The sequence below is a fragment of the Schistocerca gregaria genome, chromosome 9 (genome assembly GCF_023897955.1).
Source record: "Schistocerca gregaria isolate iqSchGreg1 chromosome 9, iqSchGreg1.2, whole genome shotgun sequence".
Lineage (NCBI taxonomy): Eukaryota > Metazoa > Arthropoda > Insecta > Orthoptera > Acrididae > Schistocerca > Schistocerca gregaria.
In genome coordinates, this window is record NC_064928.1 from 111261350 (window position 1) to 111277174 (window position 15825).

The 15825-nt window shown below is 42.1% G+C and overlaps 1 protein-coding gene across 1 annotated transcript in view; it reads left to right on the forward strand.

The window, feature by feature from the left end:
* The window catches only part of LOC126291690 (atypical kinase COQ8B, mitochondrial), a 120046-nt gene that overhangs the window by 78806 nt on the left and 25415 nt on the right, over nucleotides 1-15825 (forward strand). Inside the window, exon 10 of the mRNA XM_049985315.1 lies at nucleotides 13585-13737. Coding sequence (XP_049841272.1) covers nucleotides 13585-13737 — 153 coding nt within the window. The remainder of the gene's footprint in view (nucleotides 1-13584; nucleotides 13738-15825) is intronic.

Below are 15825 nucleotides of genomic sequence, written 5' to 3' on the forward strand. Positions count from 1 at the left end.
GAACCATATCATCAGCGCAGGTTGGCACCACTATCCACTGTGTTCCACATCAAACAGAGTGAACAAATCTTCACAAAACTGCTGTTGGCGGAAGCTGTGGTATTTCCTACACAGAATATTTTGAGTGATACATGCTTTTGCAGTTGTTTGGAACACTTGCATTGCTCCAGTGATGAGTGATAGGCTGCAGCTAGAAGAGGAACAAGTTATTTTGTGTAATATGTATACTGTAGAGTCTTACAAGTATTCCAGTAGCTCATCAAATTACTTGCATCCCCATCGTGTTTATTTTGATATTAGTAGAATCTCGCAACTACGTAAAAACTACTACTCCGCTCTTTCCTCTTTGTTAGGGTATTTAAAACCTATCTTACTCTGAACATAAATACAGTTTGTCGCAGTGGAACTCCAACAGCAGTTGGATATAAACAGCATGAATTATCGAAGATAGCTATAACAGTATTATGAAAAGGAAAGTAGCTACTCACCATATAGTGAAGATGCCAAGTTGCAGATAGGTACTACAAAAAGACTGTCACCATTAAGCTTTTGGCCTGTGTGGCTTCAGTTTCCAGAGAGTGCAGTCGTTCGTGTATGTGTGTGTGTGTGTGTGTGTGTGTGTGTGTGTGTGTGTGTGGTAGTAGCAGCATCTCGTCCACTCTACCAAATAGGCAGTGGCAAGCAGTTGCATTCTTGGTGAATTCTGTTGTGAAGTGATAATCTTTTGCACGCTACTTGCTGCCACATATGTTCCAATGAGAACCTTAAACATGAGAAAAATGCACACTACGCAAACTACTGTGAAGTACATGGCTGAGAGTACTTCTCATTCTGCCACTTCAGCGTACGTATGGGATGCTGGAAGAATGATGGGTTAAATACCACTCTGCGCACTGTAACTTTACATTTGTGATCCCTTTGGGGGGGGGGGAGGGGGGGGGGCGGCGGCAGTATGTAAGGGTGCGATGTCCCTGCCCCTCTGATGAGTTTCATTATTTGCGTAGTTTGGCCCAGTCTTAATGTTGACTAAATTCGTCAAGTGAAAGAGGGGACAGCGCAGCTGATGAAGAAAATGTTGCCTATGACAATCATTCACCAGCAACTGACGCTGTCTGACTGCTTCTCATAATAGCTCCTATTCAGAACTCCTTTTTTACAATAGTTGCATCGATTTATTTCTGATACCTATGTACAGTTGGCTCCTGAGGTACCGCCTACTGCGTTACTGGTCATTAAATTACTTCTTCCTACTTTCACTGTTATACGCAAAGTTCCTCATTATACATTCTTCGTTTTTTTCCTCCGAAGTCCAACAACCGCCTCGGAGTATCCCTCCGCCGCGACTCTGGACCTCCATGTAGCGACGTCATCAGCCTCACTGTGTTTGCTCCATGGCGGCTCGCTACTTGCCACATTAACGAAAGTCCGCGCCGGTTGCTGGCTCAGTGTTTGAATTATCTGCACATATAAAAACCAAATACGTCCACAGTATTTTTGCACATAACTAACAAATCCTAACCCATAACTCTATTTTATCATTTAATTAGAATTTGTGCTAGGCCAGGGGCGATAGATGGCGCATGTAACAGACCACTTATTGTCTGTTACACCGCAAAGGGATTCTGGTATATTTCTAGAAAACTTTGTAAATAGGCTTTCTCAGAATGGTTTGCATATATCTTCAAGTGTCTGTCAGTTCAGTTTCCTTCGTGTCTCTCACAGGTCAAAAAATCCTGTGACCCTCCATGCTGCCCCTGTCTGACCTGATTATTCTGTTTCATGTAACTACAAATTATTACACCCCATTATTTATGTGAGTTAATCAATTCTAATTGGGATTCATTGATATTAGAATCAGTCAGGCAGTAGTAGCCGACCACGACAGTCGCAGCAACAGATAAGTAAACCGCTTTTGTGACTTTTACATGTTCCTAACCAGGAGTGAATTTTATTATATCATCTGAGTGCTTCTTGAGTTTCTGCAGGTAAATTTAAAATCTAATAGCCACAGTTCTCGCGTTTTTGGCACAAAGTAAACTGATTTTGTGACATTACAAGTTCTTTATCGGGGCAAATTATTTAGTTTCACCTGAGTGCTTCGGTAATTATGTTCTTGAATATCTGTGTATTACTAGGCACAGTTTGTGCGTTTTCATCAGGGTCTACATTAGAGTTGCGCAGCATGTGCTGATAGTCCATTTATGTGCATAGCTTAGTTTTCCACGGTCAGCAGGAACAGCGATTGTTGTGTGCGGATGCGAGCCGACTTGGTGACTCTTCGCTCTCAGCTTCAGGCTTCGGTTACACAGCTTGAGGCTGCAGTGGATGGGTACCACTGTTGTGGGCCAGTCGTGGTGATTCAGTGGATGTCCAGCGCGTCAGAGTCCTCCGATCGGTCCTCACTAGTGGGCAACCCAGTTACTGCTTGCACTGAGCCTGTGGTTAAGTAGGAGGTCACCCCGGGGTGCAGCAGGCGGCAAAAGACTTCCCAGGCGGCCGCATGTAAGGCCTCCCCAATTTACCTGACAAACAGGTTCCAGGTGCTGTCTGTGGGTGACACTGTCGCTGAGCCAGATGTGGTCACCTGTCCTGTTTCAGAGGAAACCACTCAGCCTGAAAGATCTGGGCAATCGTAGAGGGTGGGACTATTGGTAGTTGGAAGCTCCAACATTAGGTGCGATATGGGGCCCCTTAGGGTCCTGGTTGACAAGGAGGGCAAGAAAACCATTGTGCACTCCGTGTGCATACAAAGTGGAGTCATTCCAGATGTAGAAAGGATGCCATGAAGAGCACAGGGTGCAGCCAACTGCAGGTGGTTGCTCACATCGGTACCAAGGATGTGTGTTGCTTTGGATCAGAAGAGATTCTCTCTGGTTTCGAGCGGCTAACAGAAGTGGTAAAGGCTGCCAGTCTTGCTTGCAATATGAAAGCAGATCTGACCATTTGCAGCATATTCAACAGGACTGATTGTGGAACTCTGGTACAGAGTCGAGTGGAGGGTCTGAATCAGAGGCTCAGACGGTTCTGCGACTGTGTAGGCTGCAGATTCCTTGACATGTGCCAAAGGGTGGTTGGGTTTTGGGTTCCGCTGAATAGGTCAGGTGTCCACTATGCACAGGAAGCGGCTACATGGGTAGCAGGGGCTGTGTTGTGTAGACTGGGCAATTTTTTAGGTTAGAGGGTCTCGGGGAAAACACAATAAGGGCTTCAGTCATAAAGGGTGCAGGCTGAACGCATGAAGAACATAGATACAGGAACCATTCGTATAACAGTTGTAAATTGTCGTAGCTGTGTTGGGAAAGTACCAGAGCTCAAAGGACTAATAGAAAGCACTGATGCTCAAATTGTTACAGGCACTGAAAGCTGGCTAAAGCCGGACATAAGTTCAGCCAAAATTTTTGTGAGGAACCAAATGATGTTCCGAAAAGGTAGTTTAACTTGTCGCGAAATTTAAGTAGATACTTCCTGTGAGTTGGTATGGGCAGAGGTCATTGTTGGCAACCGGAATAAAATAATAATTGGTTCCTTTTACCTACTTCTCAGTTCAGATGATACAGTTGCTGAAAGGTTCAAAGAAAACTAGAGTTTGATTTCAAACACGTACCCGACTCATACGATAATAGTTGGTGGTGACTTTAATTTACTCTTGATATGTTGGTAAAAATACATGTTTAATTCCGGAGGTATGCTTAAAATATCGTCCGAAATTGTGCTGAACGCATTCTCTGAAAATTATTTCGAGCAGTTAGTTCATGAGCCCAGCGAATAGTAAACAGTTGTGAAAACACACTGAGTTAATAACCAGCATCAAAACTGCTGTAGGGATTAGTGAGCACAGGGTTGTTGTAGCGAGATTGAATATTGTAATCCCCAAATCCTCGAAAAATAAGCAAAAAATATACCTGTTCAAAAAAGCATATAAAAATTTACTTGACACCTTCCTGAGACACAATCTCCACTCATTCCAAATTAATAATATAAGTGTACACCAGATGTGGTTTAAATTCAAAGAAATAGTATCGGCAGCAATTGAGAGGTTTATACCAAATAAACTAACAAACAATGGAGCTGATCCTCCTTGGTACACAAAACAGGTTAGAACACTATTGCAGAAACAATGAAACAAACATGCCAAATTTAAACAGATGCAAAATACCCAAGATTGGTGATCCTTTGCAGAAGCTCAAAACTTAATGCGGAGTTCAATGTGAGACGCCTATAACAGTTTCCACAACAAATGTTTGTCTCGAAACCTGGCAGAAAATCCAAAGAGATTCTGGTCGTATGTGAAGTATGTTAGCGGCAAGAAACAATCAATGCCTTCTCTGCATGATAACAATGGAGATACTATCGAAGACAGTGCTGCCAAAGCAGATTTTCTAAACACAGCCTTTCGAAATGCCTTCACAGAAGAAAACTAAGTAAATATTCCAGAATTTGAATTGGGAACAGTTGCCAACTTGAGTAACGTAGAAGTAAATATCCTCAGAGTAGTGAAGCAACTCAAATAACTTAATAAAAGCAAGTCTTCTGGTCCAGACTGTATACCAATTAGGTTCCTTTCGGAGTATGCTGGTCCATTAGCTCCATACTTAACAATCATATACAACCGTTCGCTCAATGAAAGATCCGTATCCAAAGACTGGAAAGTTGCACAGATCACACCAATATTCAAGAAAGGTAGTAGGAGTAATCCACTAAATTACAGGCCCATATCATTGACGTCGATATGCAGCAGGATTTTAGACCATGTATTGTGTTCGAACATTATAAATTATCTCGAAGGATACGGTCTATTGACACACAGTCAACATGGGTTTAGAAAACATCGTTCCTGTGAAACACAGGTAGCTCTTTATTCACATGAAGTGCTGAGTGCTATTGACAAGGGATTTCAGATTGATGTTGTATTCTTGGATTTCTGGAAGGCTTTTGACACTGTACCACATAAGTGGCTCGTAGTAAAATTGCATGCTTGTGGAATATCTTCACAGTTATGTGACTGGATTTGCAATTTCCTGTCAGAGAGTTCACAGTTCGTACTAATTGACGGAAAGTCATTGAGTAAAACAGAAGTGATTTGAGGTGTTCCCCAAGGTAGTGTTATAGGCTCTTTGCTGTTCCTTATCTATATAAACAATTTGAGAGACAAACTGAGCAGCCGTCTTTGGGTATTAGCAGATGACGCTGTCGTTTATCAACTAATAAAGTCATCAGAAGATCAAAACAAACTGCAAAACGATTTAGAAAAAATATCTGAATGGTGCGAAAAGTGGCAGTTGATCCTAAATAATGAAAAGCGTGAGGCTATCCACATGAATGTTAAAAAGAATTCATTAAACTTCGGGTACACGATAAATCAGTCTAATCTAAAAGCCGTAAATTCAAATAAATACCTAGGTATTACGAACAACTTAAATTGGTAAGAACACATAGAAAATGTTGTGGGGAAGGCTAACCAAAGGCTGTGTTTTATTGGCAGGACACTTAGAAAATGTAACTGACCTACTAAGGAGACTGCCTACACTACACTTGTCCGTCCTCTTTTAGAATACTGCTGTGAGGTGTGGGATCCTTACTAGGTAGGACTGATGGAGTACATCAAAAAAGTTCAAAGAAAGGCAAGACGTTTTGTATTGTCATGAAATATGGGAGAGAGTGTCGCCGAAATTATACAGGATTTGGGCTGGACATCATTAAAAGAAAGGTGTTTTTCATTGTGACAGAATCTTCTCACAAAATTCCAATCACCAACTTTCTCCTCCTACATAGGGAGGAACGATCACCATGATACAATATGGGAATCGTACAGAAAGATTTAGGTGTTCATTCCTTGCGCGCTATACGAGATTGGAGTAATAGAGAATTGTGACAGTGGTTCAATGAACCCTCTGCCAGGCACTTAGATGTGATTTGCAGAGTATCCATGTAGATGTAGAAGTAGAAGAGTTGAAGTGAAATATAATATTTGTGTGGTTTTTCACTTCATGATTGCTCTCTCACTCTGTAGCTCTAGTTTTACTGTATTTAAAGTTGCCTTCTTGTAGATTTCTTGGTGATGTGGACCTGTTATGTAGCGCCACTAATTCTGGCCGTGTTGACTTTGTCTCCTTCTGCAGTAATTTGAGGTCTGCAAGAGAGCTAAGTCTACACCAACTGGCTATGAAATGATGAAACTTCTTTTCAGTGACTCTTCTGTATTTTGTTGATTCAATATTTAACTAACGCAGTTAGGTGAACACATCTCTCTAGACCAGAACAACATAAACTGAGTGGCTTTCATGATATCAAATAAGAGAATGAATTTAAAAGGCATTTAAGAACAGAACATATCAATTTTATCTTATTAGTTGTCAAGAGTGTAGGCTGCACTTCTTTCTCTCTGCTTTCCGAGCACTGCCGAGATGTGATGCCAACGCATAAACAACTCCATCACAGAAGGTGTAGATGCTCAGTGATCATCGCACTTTGTCAGTGTCCCGTGCCCACACTTCTTTCATCATCTGTGTACATGTTTGAACACAAAAGCGTACACAGTGGGACATTTTTCATTTACAACTACATAAAAATACACCTTCGACTCTCATGAATGTCATTTGTTGATCCAAGAGAATAATAACAGAATATGCTATCCTGAAGAATTCTACTGATTACACTCCATTTATCTGTTTTATGATGTAGCAATGTTACATTTATGAATCTGTAAAGAATGTTGCCACTGTTTGCACCACTTTGAAATCTTACCAAAACCTGACTGATTATTTGTGCGGCTTTTTCTTTTTTTCCCAGAGAGTGCGTCATTATAGTTGGCTGCACCATCTATGAAAAGTCAAACATTACTATTAATATTGTCTGCACAATCATTAATGTGCAACACAAGCAGCTCGTGTCCCATCACACTTCCTTGTGGCACACCCAAATTTACTTATACATCTGACGAATACTCACCAAAGATAACATGCTGCCTACCGAGATCCTGAATCCAGTCACAAACTGTGCTCAATATCCCCTACTGGTGTATCTTTGTCAAGTGTAGGTGGTACTCAGTGAAATGCTTTGTGGAAGTCGAGTATTACTGCAACCATCTGACTATGTTGATCCATGGTTTTTCAGGATGTCACAGGAGAACAAGGCAAGTTGAGTTTTGTGTGACCCATATTTTTTTAAGTCCATATGATTGCCATGGAAGTGGTCATCCTCATAAAGATAAATTGTCATGTCTGAGACCTTAGAATATGTTGTTAAGATTCTGCAAGTGATGGATAGCAGTTTTGTGAATTACTTTTGTTACCTGTCTTCTAGTCAGGTGTGGCGTACCCTCATCCAACTACTGGTTACAAAGGGATATTAAATACTTATTGTTTATGCAGGCAGATCTACATACATCTGGAAATTGAAATAAGAACACCGTGAATTCATTGTCCCAGGAAGGGGAAACTTTATTGACACATTCCTGGGGTCAGATACATCACATGATCACACTGACAGAACCACAGGCACATAGACACAGGCAACAGAGCATGCACAATGTCGGCACTAGTACAGTGTATATCCACCTTTCGCAGCAATGCAGGCTGCTATTCTCCCATGGAGACGATCGTAGAGATGCTGGATGTAGTCCTGTGGAATGGCTTGCCATGCCATTTCCACCTGGCGCCTCAGTTGGACCAGCGTTCATGCTGGACGTGCAGACCGCGTGAGACGACGCTTCATCCAGTCCTAAACATGCTCAATGGGGGTCAGATCCGGAGATCTTGCTGGCCAGGGTAGTTGACTTACACCTTCTAGAGCACGTTGGGTGGCGCGGGATACATGCGGACGTGCATTGTCCTGTTGGAACAGCAAGTTCCCTTGCCGGTCTAGAAATGGTAGAATGATGGATTCGATGACGGTTTGGATGTACCGTGCACTATTCAGTGCCCCCTCGACGATCACCAGAGGTGTACGGCCAGTGTAGGAGATCGCTCCCCACACCATGATGCTGGGTGTTGGCCCTGTGTGCCTCGGTCGTATGCAGTCCTGATTGTGGCGCTCACCTGCACGGCGCCAAACACGCATACGACCATCATTGGCACCAAGGCAGAAGCGACTCTCATTGCTGAAGACGACACGTCTCCATTCGTCCCTCCATTCACACCTGTCGTGACACCACTGGAGGCGGGCTGCACGATGTTGGGGCGTGAGCGGAAGACGGCCTAACGGTGTGCGGGACCGTAGCCCAGCTTCATGGAGACGGTTGCGAATGGTCCTCGCCGATACCCCAGGAGCAACAGTGTCCCTAATTTGCTGGGAAGTGGCGGTGTGGTCCCCTACGGCACTGCGTAGGATCCTACGGTCTTGGCATGCATCCGCGCGTCGCTGCGGTCCGGTCCCAGGTCGACGGGCACGTGCACCTTCCGCCGACCACTAGCGACAACATCGATGTACTGTGGAGACCTCACGCCCCACGTGTTGAGCAATTCGGCAGTACATCCACCCGGCCTCCCGCATGCCCACTATACGCCCTCGCTCAAAGTCCGTCAACTGCACATACGGTTCACGTCCACGCTGTCGCGGCATGCTACCAGTGTTAAAGACTGCGATGGAGCTCCGTATGCCACGGCAAACTGGCTGACACTGACGGCGGCGGTGCACAAATGCTGCGCAGCTAGCGCCATTCGACGGCCAACACCGCGGTTCCTGGTGTGTCCGCTGTGCCGTGCGTGTGATCATTGCTTGTACAGCCCTCTCGCAGTGTCCAGAGCAAGTATGGTGGGTCTGACACAGCGGTGTCAATGTGTTCCTTTTTCCATTTCCAGGAGTGTATTTTATTTAGCATTATGATGCTCTTGAACAATACAAGACATAAACAATTACTAACAAAGATACTATAAATGGCCTATTAAATAAACAAAAGGAAAAACTGAAACCATTGTTCAGGTTTTCCAGCCACTCCATGCTAAGGAGCTGGCCCAATACAGTTCTTCCAGGAATATTGTGAAATCATGCAAGGGACAGTCCAGTACAATGTGTGTTGCCATCTGTGCCATCTACAGTCGCAGATCTGAGAGACATGCCATCCCGAGCTATCGAGAGTTGCAGCTGTTCTCCCATTTGTAATTTGGTTCAGTCTGTGCCAAATAACATGAGGAATGTAGAACGTTTGGTGGCTGGCTTTTCAACCCACAAAAAGCCTTGCTGGGGTGAAGATGACCACACTGATTTCCAGGCAGCCATAGGGTTGAATGTGCTAGGTAACGGGCTCACAGTGGTTCTCTGGGCCAGTTGCCAAGATTTTGATTGTAGAAAATTGCTGAATGATGTCATTAATTTGTCTATTTGTGGCTCATATTGTGATGGTACTGGATTTGCACTTATGATATGGGATATGCCAGCATGGTGAAATGGTGGAGGGTGATACATGAGTTGATGATTAGCAATTACAGAAACTAGATTGTAAAATTTTTAAACCATATTTCTAGGCAAATTAAGCTTATTCAGTCACAAAGTAACTATAATCTGATTTTACTAGAATGTCAGTTATATAAAACTGTTCTCCATAACTGTTGTTGTTGTGGTCTTCAGTCCTGAGACTGGTTTGATGCAGCTCTCCATGCTACTCTATCCTGTCCAACCTGCTTCATCTCCCAGTACGTACTGCAGCCTACATCCTTCTGAATCTACTTACTGTATTCATCTCTTGGTCTCCCTCTACAATTTTTACTCTCCACGCTGCCCTCCAATATTAAATTGGTGATCCCTCGATGCCTCAGAACATGTCCCACCAACCGATCCCTTCTTCTAATCAAGTTGTGCCACAAACTCCTCTTCTCTCCAATTCTATTCAGTACCTCCTCATTAGTTACATGTTCTGCCCATCTAAGCTTCAGCATTCTCCTGTAGCACCATATTTCGAAAGCTTCTATTCTCTTCTTATCCAAACTATTTATCATCCATATTTCACTTCCATACAAATACTTTCAGAATCAATTACCTGACACTTAAATCTATACTCGATGTTAACAAATTTTTCTTCTTCAGAAACACATTCCTTGCCATTGCCAGTCTACATTTTATATCCTCTCTTCTCCATAACTGACAATAACATTAGAGATGTACATAGTTAAGAAAAGACCAGTTACGTGTAAGTGCTGCAGATTATTAAATTTAAAATGCCAGATATTTTAAAATGTCTAATTGTTGCAGGAAATAACTGTATTGTCATAAAATACAAAAAAAAATTCATTCTCATGAATTTGCGAAGAAACCTTTGAAATTATGAAACAGTCATACAAAGAAATATGTCTACTATATGGGGACAGTACCCAAACAAGGAAACAAGATCCCTGAAAATTTCTGTATGCCAGGTGCAACTGTGTTGTGTGTCTACAACAAGATTTTGTAAACACCTCCATAGCAATGGCTCTTCATAGCTATGTAGTCAGCTATTGTTTTCGCTTACAGTCATTTGCTCTTCACAGTTGAAAGTGGTCAAAACCACTGACAGGTGTCAGGAATTTCCTTAAGTTGACTCAACTGTAGGAAGTGTCTTAGTAGTAGAGAATGAGTGTATTAAAACTAATGTATGGTGAGGAAGTGTTCATGACATTATATCAGTTGAACTATGAATCATACAGTGATATACACTGAAGAGCCAAAGAAACTGGTACACCTGCCCTAATATCGTGTGCCCCCAGGTGGCAAAATGACATAGCATGATGTGGCATGGGCTTGACTAACGTCTGAAGTAGTGCTCAAGAGAATTTGCACCACGAATCCTGCAGGGAAGCCCATAAATCTCCAAGAGTACGAGGCGGTGAAGATCTCTTCTGAACAGCATGTTGAAAGACATCCCAGATATGCTCAATAATGTTAACGTCTGAGGAGTTTGCTGGCGAGTGGAAGTGTAAACTCAGAAGAATGTTTCTGAAGCCACTCTGTAGCAATTCTGGACTTTTGGAAGATCACATTGTTCCATGGGAAATGCCCAATGGATGCAGGTGATCAGACAAGATGGTTACGCATGTGTCACCTGTCAGAGTTGTAGCTAGATGTATCAGGGGTCCCAAATCACTCCAACTGCACAGGCCCCACACCATTACAGAGCCTCCACCAGTTTGAACAATCCCATGCTTACCTGCACGGTCCATGGATTCATGAGGTTGTCTCCATACCCGTACACGACCATCTGCTTAATACAATATGAAACGAGACACTCTTGACAAGGGAGCATATTTCCAGCCATCAACAGTCCACTGTCGGTGTTCAGAGGCCCAAGCAAGGAGTAAAGCTTTGTGTTGTGCTCTCATCAAGGGTACACAAGTGGGCCTTCGGCTCTGCAATCACATAACAATGATGTTTTGTTAAATGGTTTGCACACTGACACTTGTTGATGGCCTAGCAGTTTGTGAAAGGGTTGCGCTTCTGTCACACTGAACGATTCTCTTCAGTCATTGTTCGTTCCATTCTTGCAGGATCTTTTTCCGGCCACAGCAATATCGGAGATTTGATGTTTTACCGTATTGCTGATATTCACAGTACCCTCGTGAAATGGTCGTACAGGAAAATCCCCACTTCATCACTACCTTGGAGATGTCATGTCCCATTGCTCGTGTGCTGACTATAACACCATGTTCAAACTCGCTTAAATTTTGATAACCTGCCATTGTAGCAGCAGTAACCCTTCTAACTGCACCAAACACTTGTTGTCGTATATAGGGGTTCCCAACCACAAAGCTGAATTCTGCTTTTTTACATATCCCTGTATCTGAATACGCATGCCTATTCCAGTTTCTTTGGTGCATCAGTGTATTAGCGTAGGTGCATTCACCAGTGTATGTGGTTACTGTCAATGAAATATGTTGTGAATAGAGGTAGTAGCAAAGCAAAGGAGTAATACTTTTAAACGTCATGCATAATGTGCCAGTTTTTCATACATCTCAGTGTTTGTGGTGTCATGTCTCCTGAACTATGATAGGTAGGTGGTTCTTACCCCTCCAGTGACTGTTGACTGTTACAGTCCATCTTTACAATGTGTGTGGATATCTGATACTATCAGCACACAGTTTTTGTGCGAAGCAAATGGATTCAAATATCTAGTTAGAAGTGGTAAAATTTTGGGATGTCTCAAGAATGATCTGCAGTGCCCAAGTTCCTCTTCAAAGAATATGGAGAGAGATTGGCTTTTGTATATTCTTGCCCATAACAGAATGAAAGCGTGCTGTCTTCTTAGATGAAGTAGAACGATATTTTATAGCATAACAATCCTTTACATTTTGTAGAGACAGTCAACCAAGAACCCCGACTTGCCCATAGCTTTTGTGTGTGTTTGTGTGTGTGACTCTTCATTTATTGGATATCGTCAGGCAGAGGAATCTTTGTACCCAGGGACGTTACCCACTGTCATGTAAATGATAGTTGTGAGATCAACGATTCTCAGTAAACTTTTTTCTGAGTTGCTCCTATGGTCACATGGTGAAGACATTGTGTAAAGTACAGCGTAGTGTTCATACTACTGTAGTTGATTCAGATATAGAGAGAGATGGGGAGAATGAAACCCAGTGTTAATAAATAGCGGCTTGTGCCCAGTGCTCCAAAGACCGACATAGTGTAATGTCACCCATATAAAGTTGCATCACCATTAGTAATTTGTTGCACAATGCCTTTATAACGTTTTTTTTTTTTTTTTTGTGTGTGTGTGTGTGTGTGTGTGTGTGTGTGTGTGTGTGTGTGTGTGTGTGTGTGTGTGTGATATTTCATTTATGCTGAATGTAAGTTGATTGGTGTCAAGTGTAGCACTGGTGGCAATGCTAAAAATGGGATGGACCAATGAGAGAATAGCACTGTGTGGTGGGAGTTTCAAATTGAAATATCAAATTTAATGTATTATAATGTTACTTAAAATCCATCTTGATTCCTTTTTTTAGTCATATGACCGGTTTCAGTTCATTCAGATGTGATGTAGCATGTGAAAGTTGCTGGATTTGACGAGTTACTCCTGTAACTGAAATATCAGATCTGAAGATGGTTCTGAATGAACCGAAACCGGTCATATGAATGAAAAAAGAAATAAAAAAAAATAAAAAAATAAAAAAAATGCAATCAAGTTGGATTTTAAGTAACATTATAAAATCGCTCATTGCTGTTACCCCACAAGACATTATGTCTGTTTTTGTAATGTATTATAATTTTACATAAATGGAATTTTATGGAATTTTATTTTTTTCTGATTGTGTGATATGTGGTCACATTGATATTTGCTTTGGCCTGCATACGGGCCACAGGTTGTATACCCCTGTTCTAGGGTTTTTCAATGATCATTATTCAGGTGAGTTACCACACGCAACATGCCATATTTTAATTAACTGTCATACTAAAGATGTTTTTAAGAATGCCATGCAAATAATTCCTCATTTTGAGAGTCACGAGCATCGCACATGACAAGCTCCCATATTTTATGTGACCTTTTTGTAAGCTGAGGTTATTCATGTAATTGTTTGGATTCAGGTTCTGTTATGGCCAGACAGAACTTCCTTAGTCTTTGTGCAACTGTAGATAATGGAGGCAATGTTCTTTAAGACTCACGAACTACATTTACTCCTACAGCTTGCTCTGTTGGACTTTGGTGCATCTCGAGGGTACGACCGAGAGTTCATGGACAAATACATCGAAGTGATTCGAGGTGCAGCAGATGCCGATCGTGAGAAGGTTCTCGTGTTGTCTCGGGACATGGGCTTCCTGACGGGCTACGAGTCAAAGGTATAATCTTAACATACTGTGCAGTTTGAAGCATTACACTAGTGTAGCTGCTAGCCACACACATCTAATAAACAACCTCAAAATATGTAGTTGCTTGTGATATTTTAGAAAGGCAAGACACTTCACTTCCATTTGATTTCTTAATAATCTGGGAGTAATAAAAGCTGGTGCAAAAAGGCTTTGTGCATGACTCTCGTGACTTCCATAGTTTGTGGTTACGTGATTGAAAACCTGATTCTCAGTTCTGTCCTGGCTACAGGAAATGGCTACATACAGCTATGTCTTTAATGAAGAACCTGTGCTTTCTTGGTGCAGTTCCACAGAGTGCCTGTCCTGAATGATGTGATAGTGTGGCTTGTTTACTTGTTCAACCTATCACCTAGTTTTAAAGGGTCACTTTATTTTGAGAAGTGGTGTCATCGTGGATGCTGAGTTGGCATGTGCCACAGCGAAGTCATTAGTGAATTCAGCCCTTGTGTGACACACGAAACAGTGCTGATTTGTACCGTAGTGGCCACCTGCGGCCAATGAACTAGCTCAAGCCCATCAAGAAGTCCTGCAGAACTGGTCGTTTCGTTTTTGGAAGTGACTGATAGGACTCTGTGTACCAATAGAGCATATGACCTTCCCCACATGATAATTGTGGCTTTTAGACACCCATCGTGAATAACAGGACAAACTCCCCCTCAATGCCGTGAGGTATGTAGAAAATGGAGGACAAGACACACAGAATGGAACGTGGATCGCTGGTGTAGTGTTCTATTAATGGTGGATACTGTGGAGGTGGCCAGGTACTGTTGCACTTTCCAGGCACTCAGTCTCATGGAATCAACACAGAGGTGAGTCGGGCCTGTTTTAGACTGGTATCACATATGAGTGCCAGACACATCTCATCACTGATTAGCATAATTTGTGGTCTGTGCTGTATTGAAACAGGATCCTGTGATTTATCGATTCTCTCTAATCGACATTTGGGGAATGGGTTCATCTTCTGAGATAATAATTCACAGGCAAAGCATGCTCACCTAGTGGACACCTTCCACCAGAAAGTGGGAGTTGACTAAATCAAATGGTGTGCAGTATCTGCTGTTGTCAGCCTGACTGAGAACCCTTGGGATGAGATGAAACTTGCAGGTTATCATTGTAGGAGCCCTCCTCACACTATGAATGATGTCAGCAGCACCCTGTCAAGAACAGGTTCGAGTGCCAAGATCATGATCACCTCATTGACAGCAAAATGAGAACGATCCGAGCAGGTTGTAAGATGTGGAGTACATCGACACTGTAATGAATATTATTTCGCAACAAACATGCAAAAATGTGTTCTTTTGCACAGACTGCCTTTTGGTATATTCTCTGTTGGATTTTTATTTACTGGATTGAATGGCAACTTAATTATTGTTCTGCTCTTCTTCCTCTTCCTCTTAGTTGATGCTGGAACCTAAGGCTCCACTTCCTGCTTGTGTAGTTTATGTTTGAAGGAAATGTAGTACAACAACTTCTGCTTTACTTCAGTAATGGTTCTAACAGTTTTCGTATATACAGGATGAGTCAACTGCCCTAAAGATGTCGTTTTATGCAACCCGAAATGTTACATCAGCCCTTCAAAAACAACACGCAAGATTTTCTTATTCTTTCACCTGCTGCATGCAAACTTTAAGCCCTAAAAAATGAAAAGAAATGGGGCCTTTAAATAGGAAATTTGATGTAGTTAAATTTTGTACTGGAATATAATTTCGCTGAAGGTCACAGTTTTTGAGTAATTCCAGCAAAACATACGAAAGTGACATTTAAATGCACGTACTCCCCCGTACTCATTTCTCACCAGTCGAGATTTCCAATTACATGAACTATTCCTGATGTTACACCTTTTTTGGTCTCTCTCGATTGGTCCTATACACCATGAGGGCAATGAAAGGAAAACTTCTTTTGTAAACATGATGCTATAACTAATTACATTAGCAATTCAAACCAAACTTAACCCTTACAAGCACAGTAGTTTTGTAGCTGGAAGGTCTGATGAATGCAGGATATAATTATTTTATGCTTTTAAAATTCACAAAATTGTTAGGTAAAATTTAAGCAAAT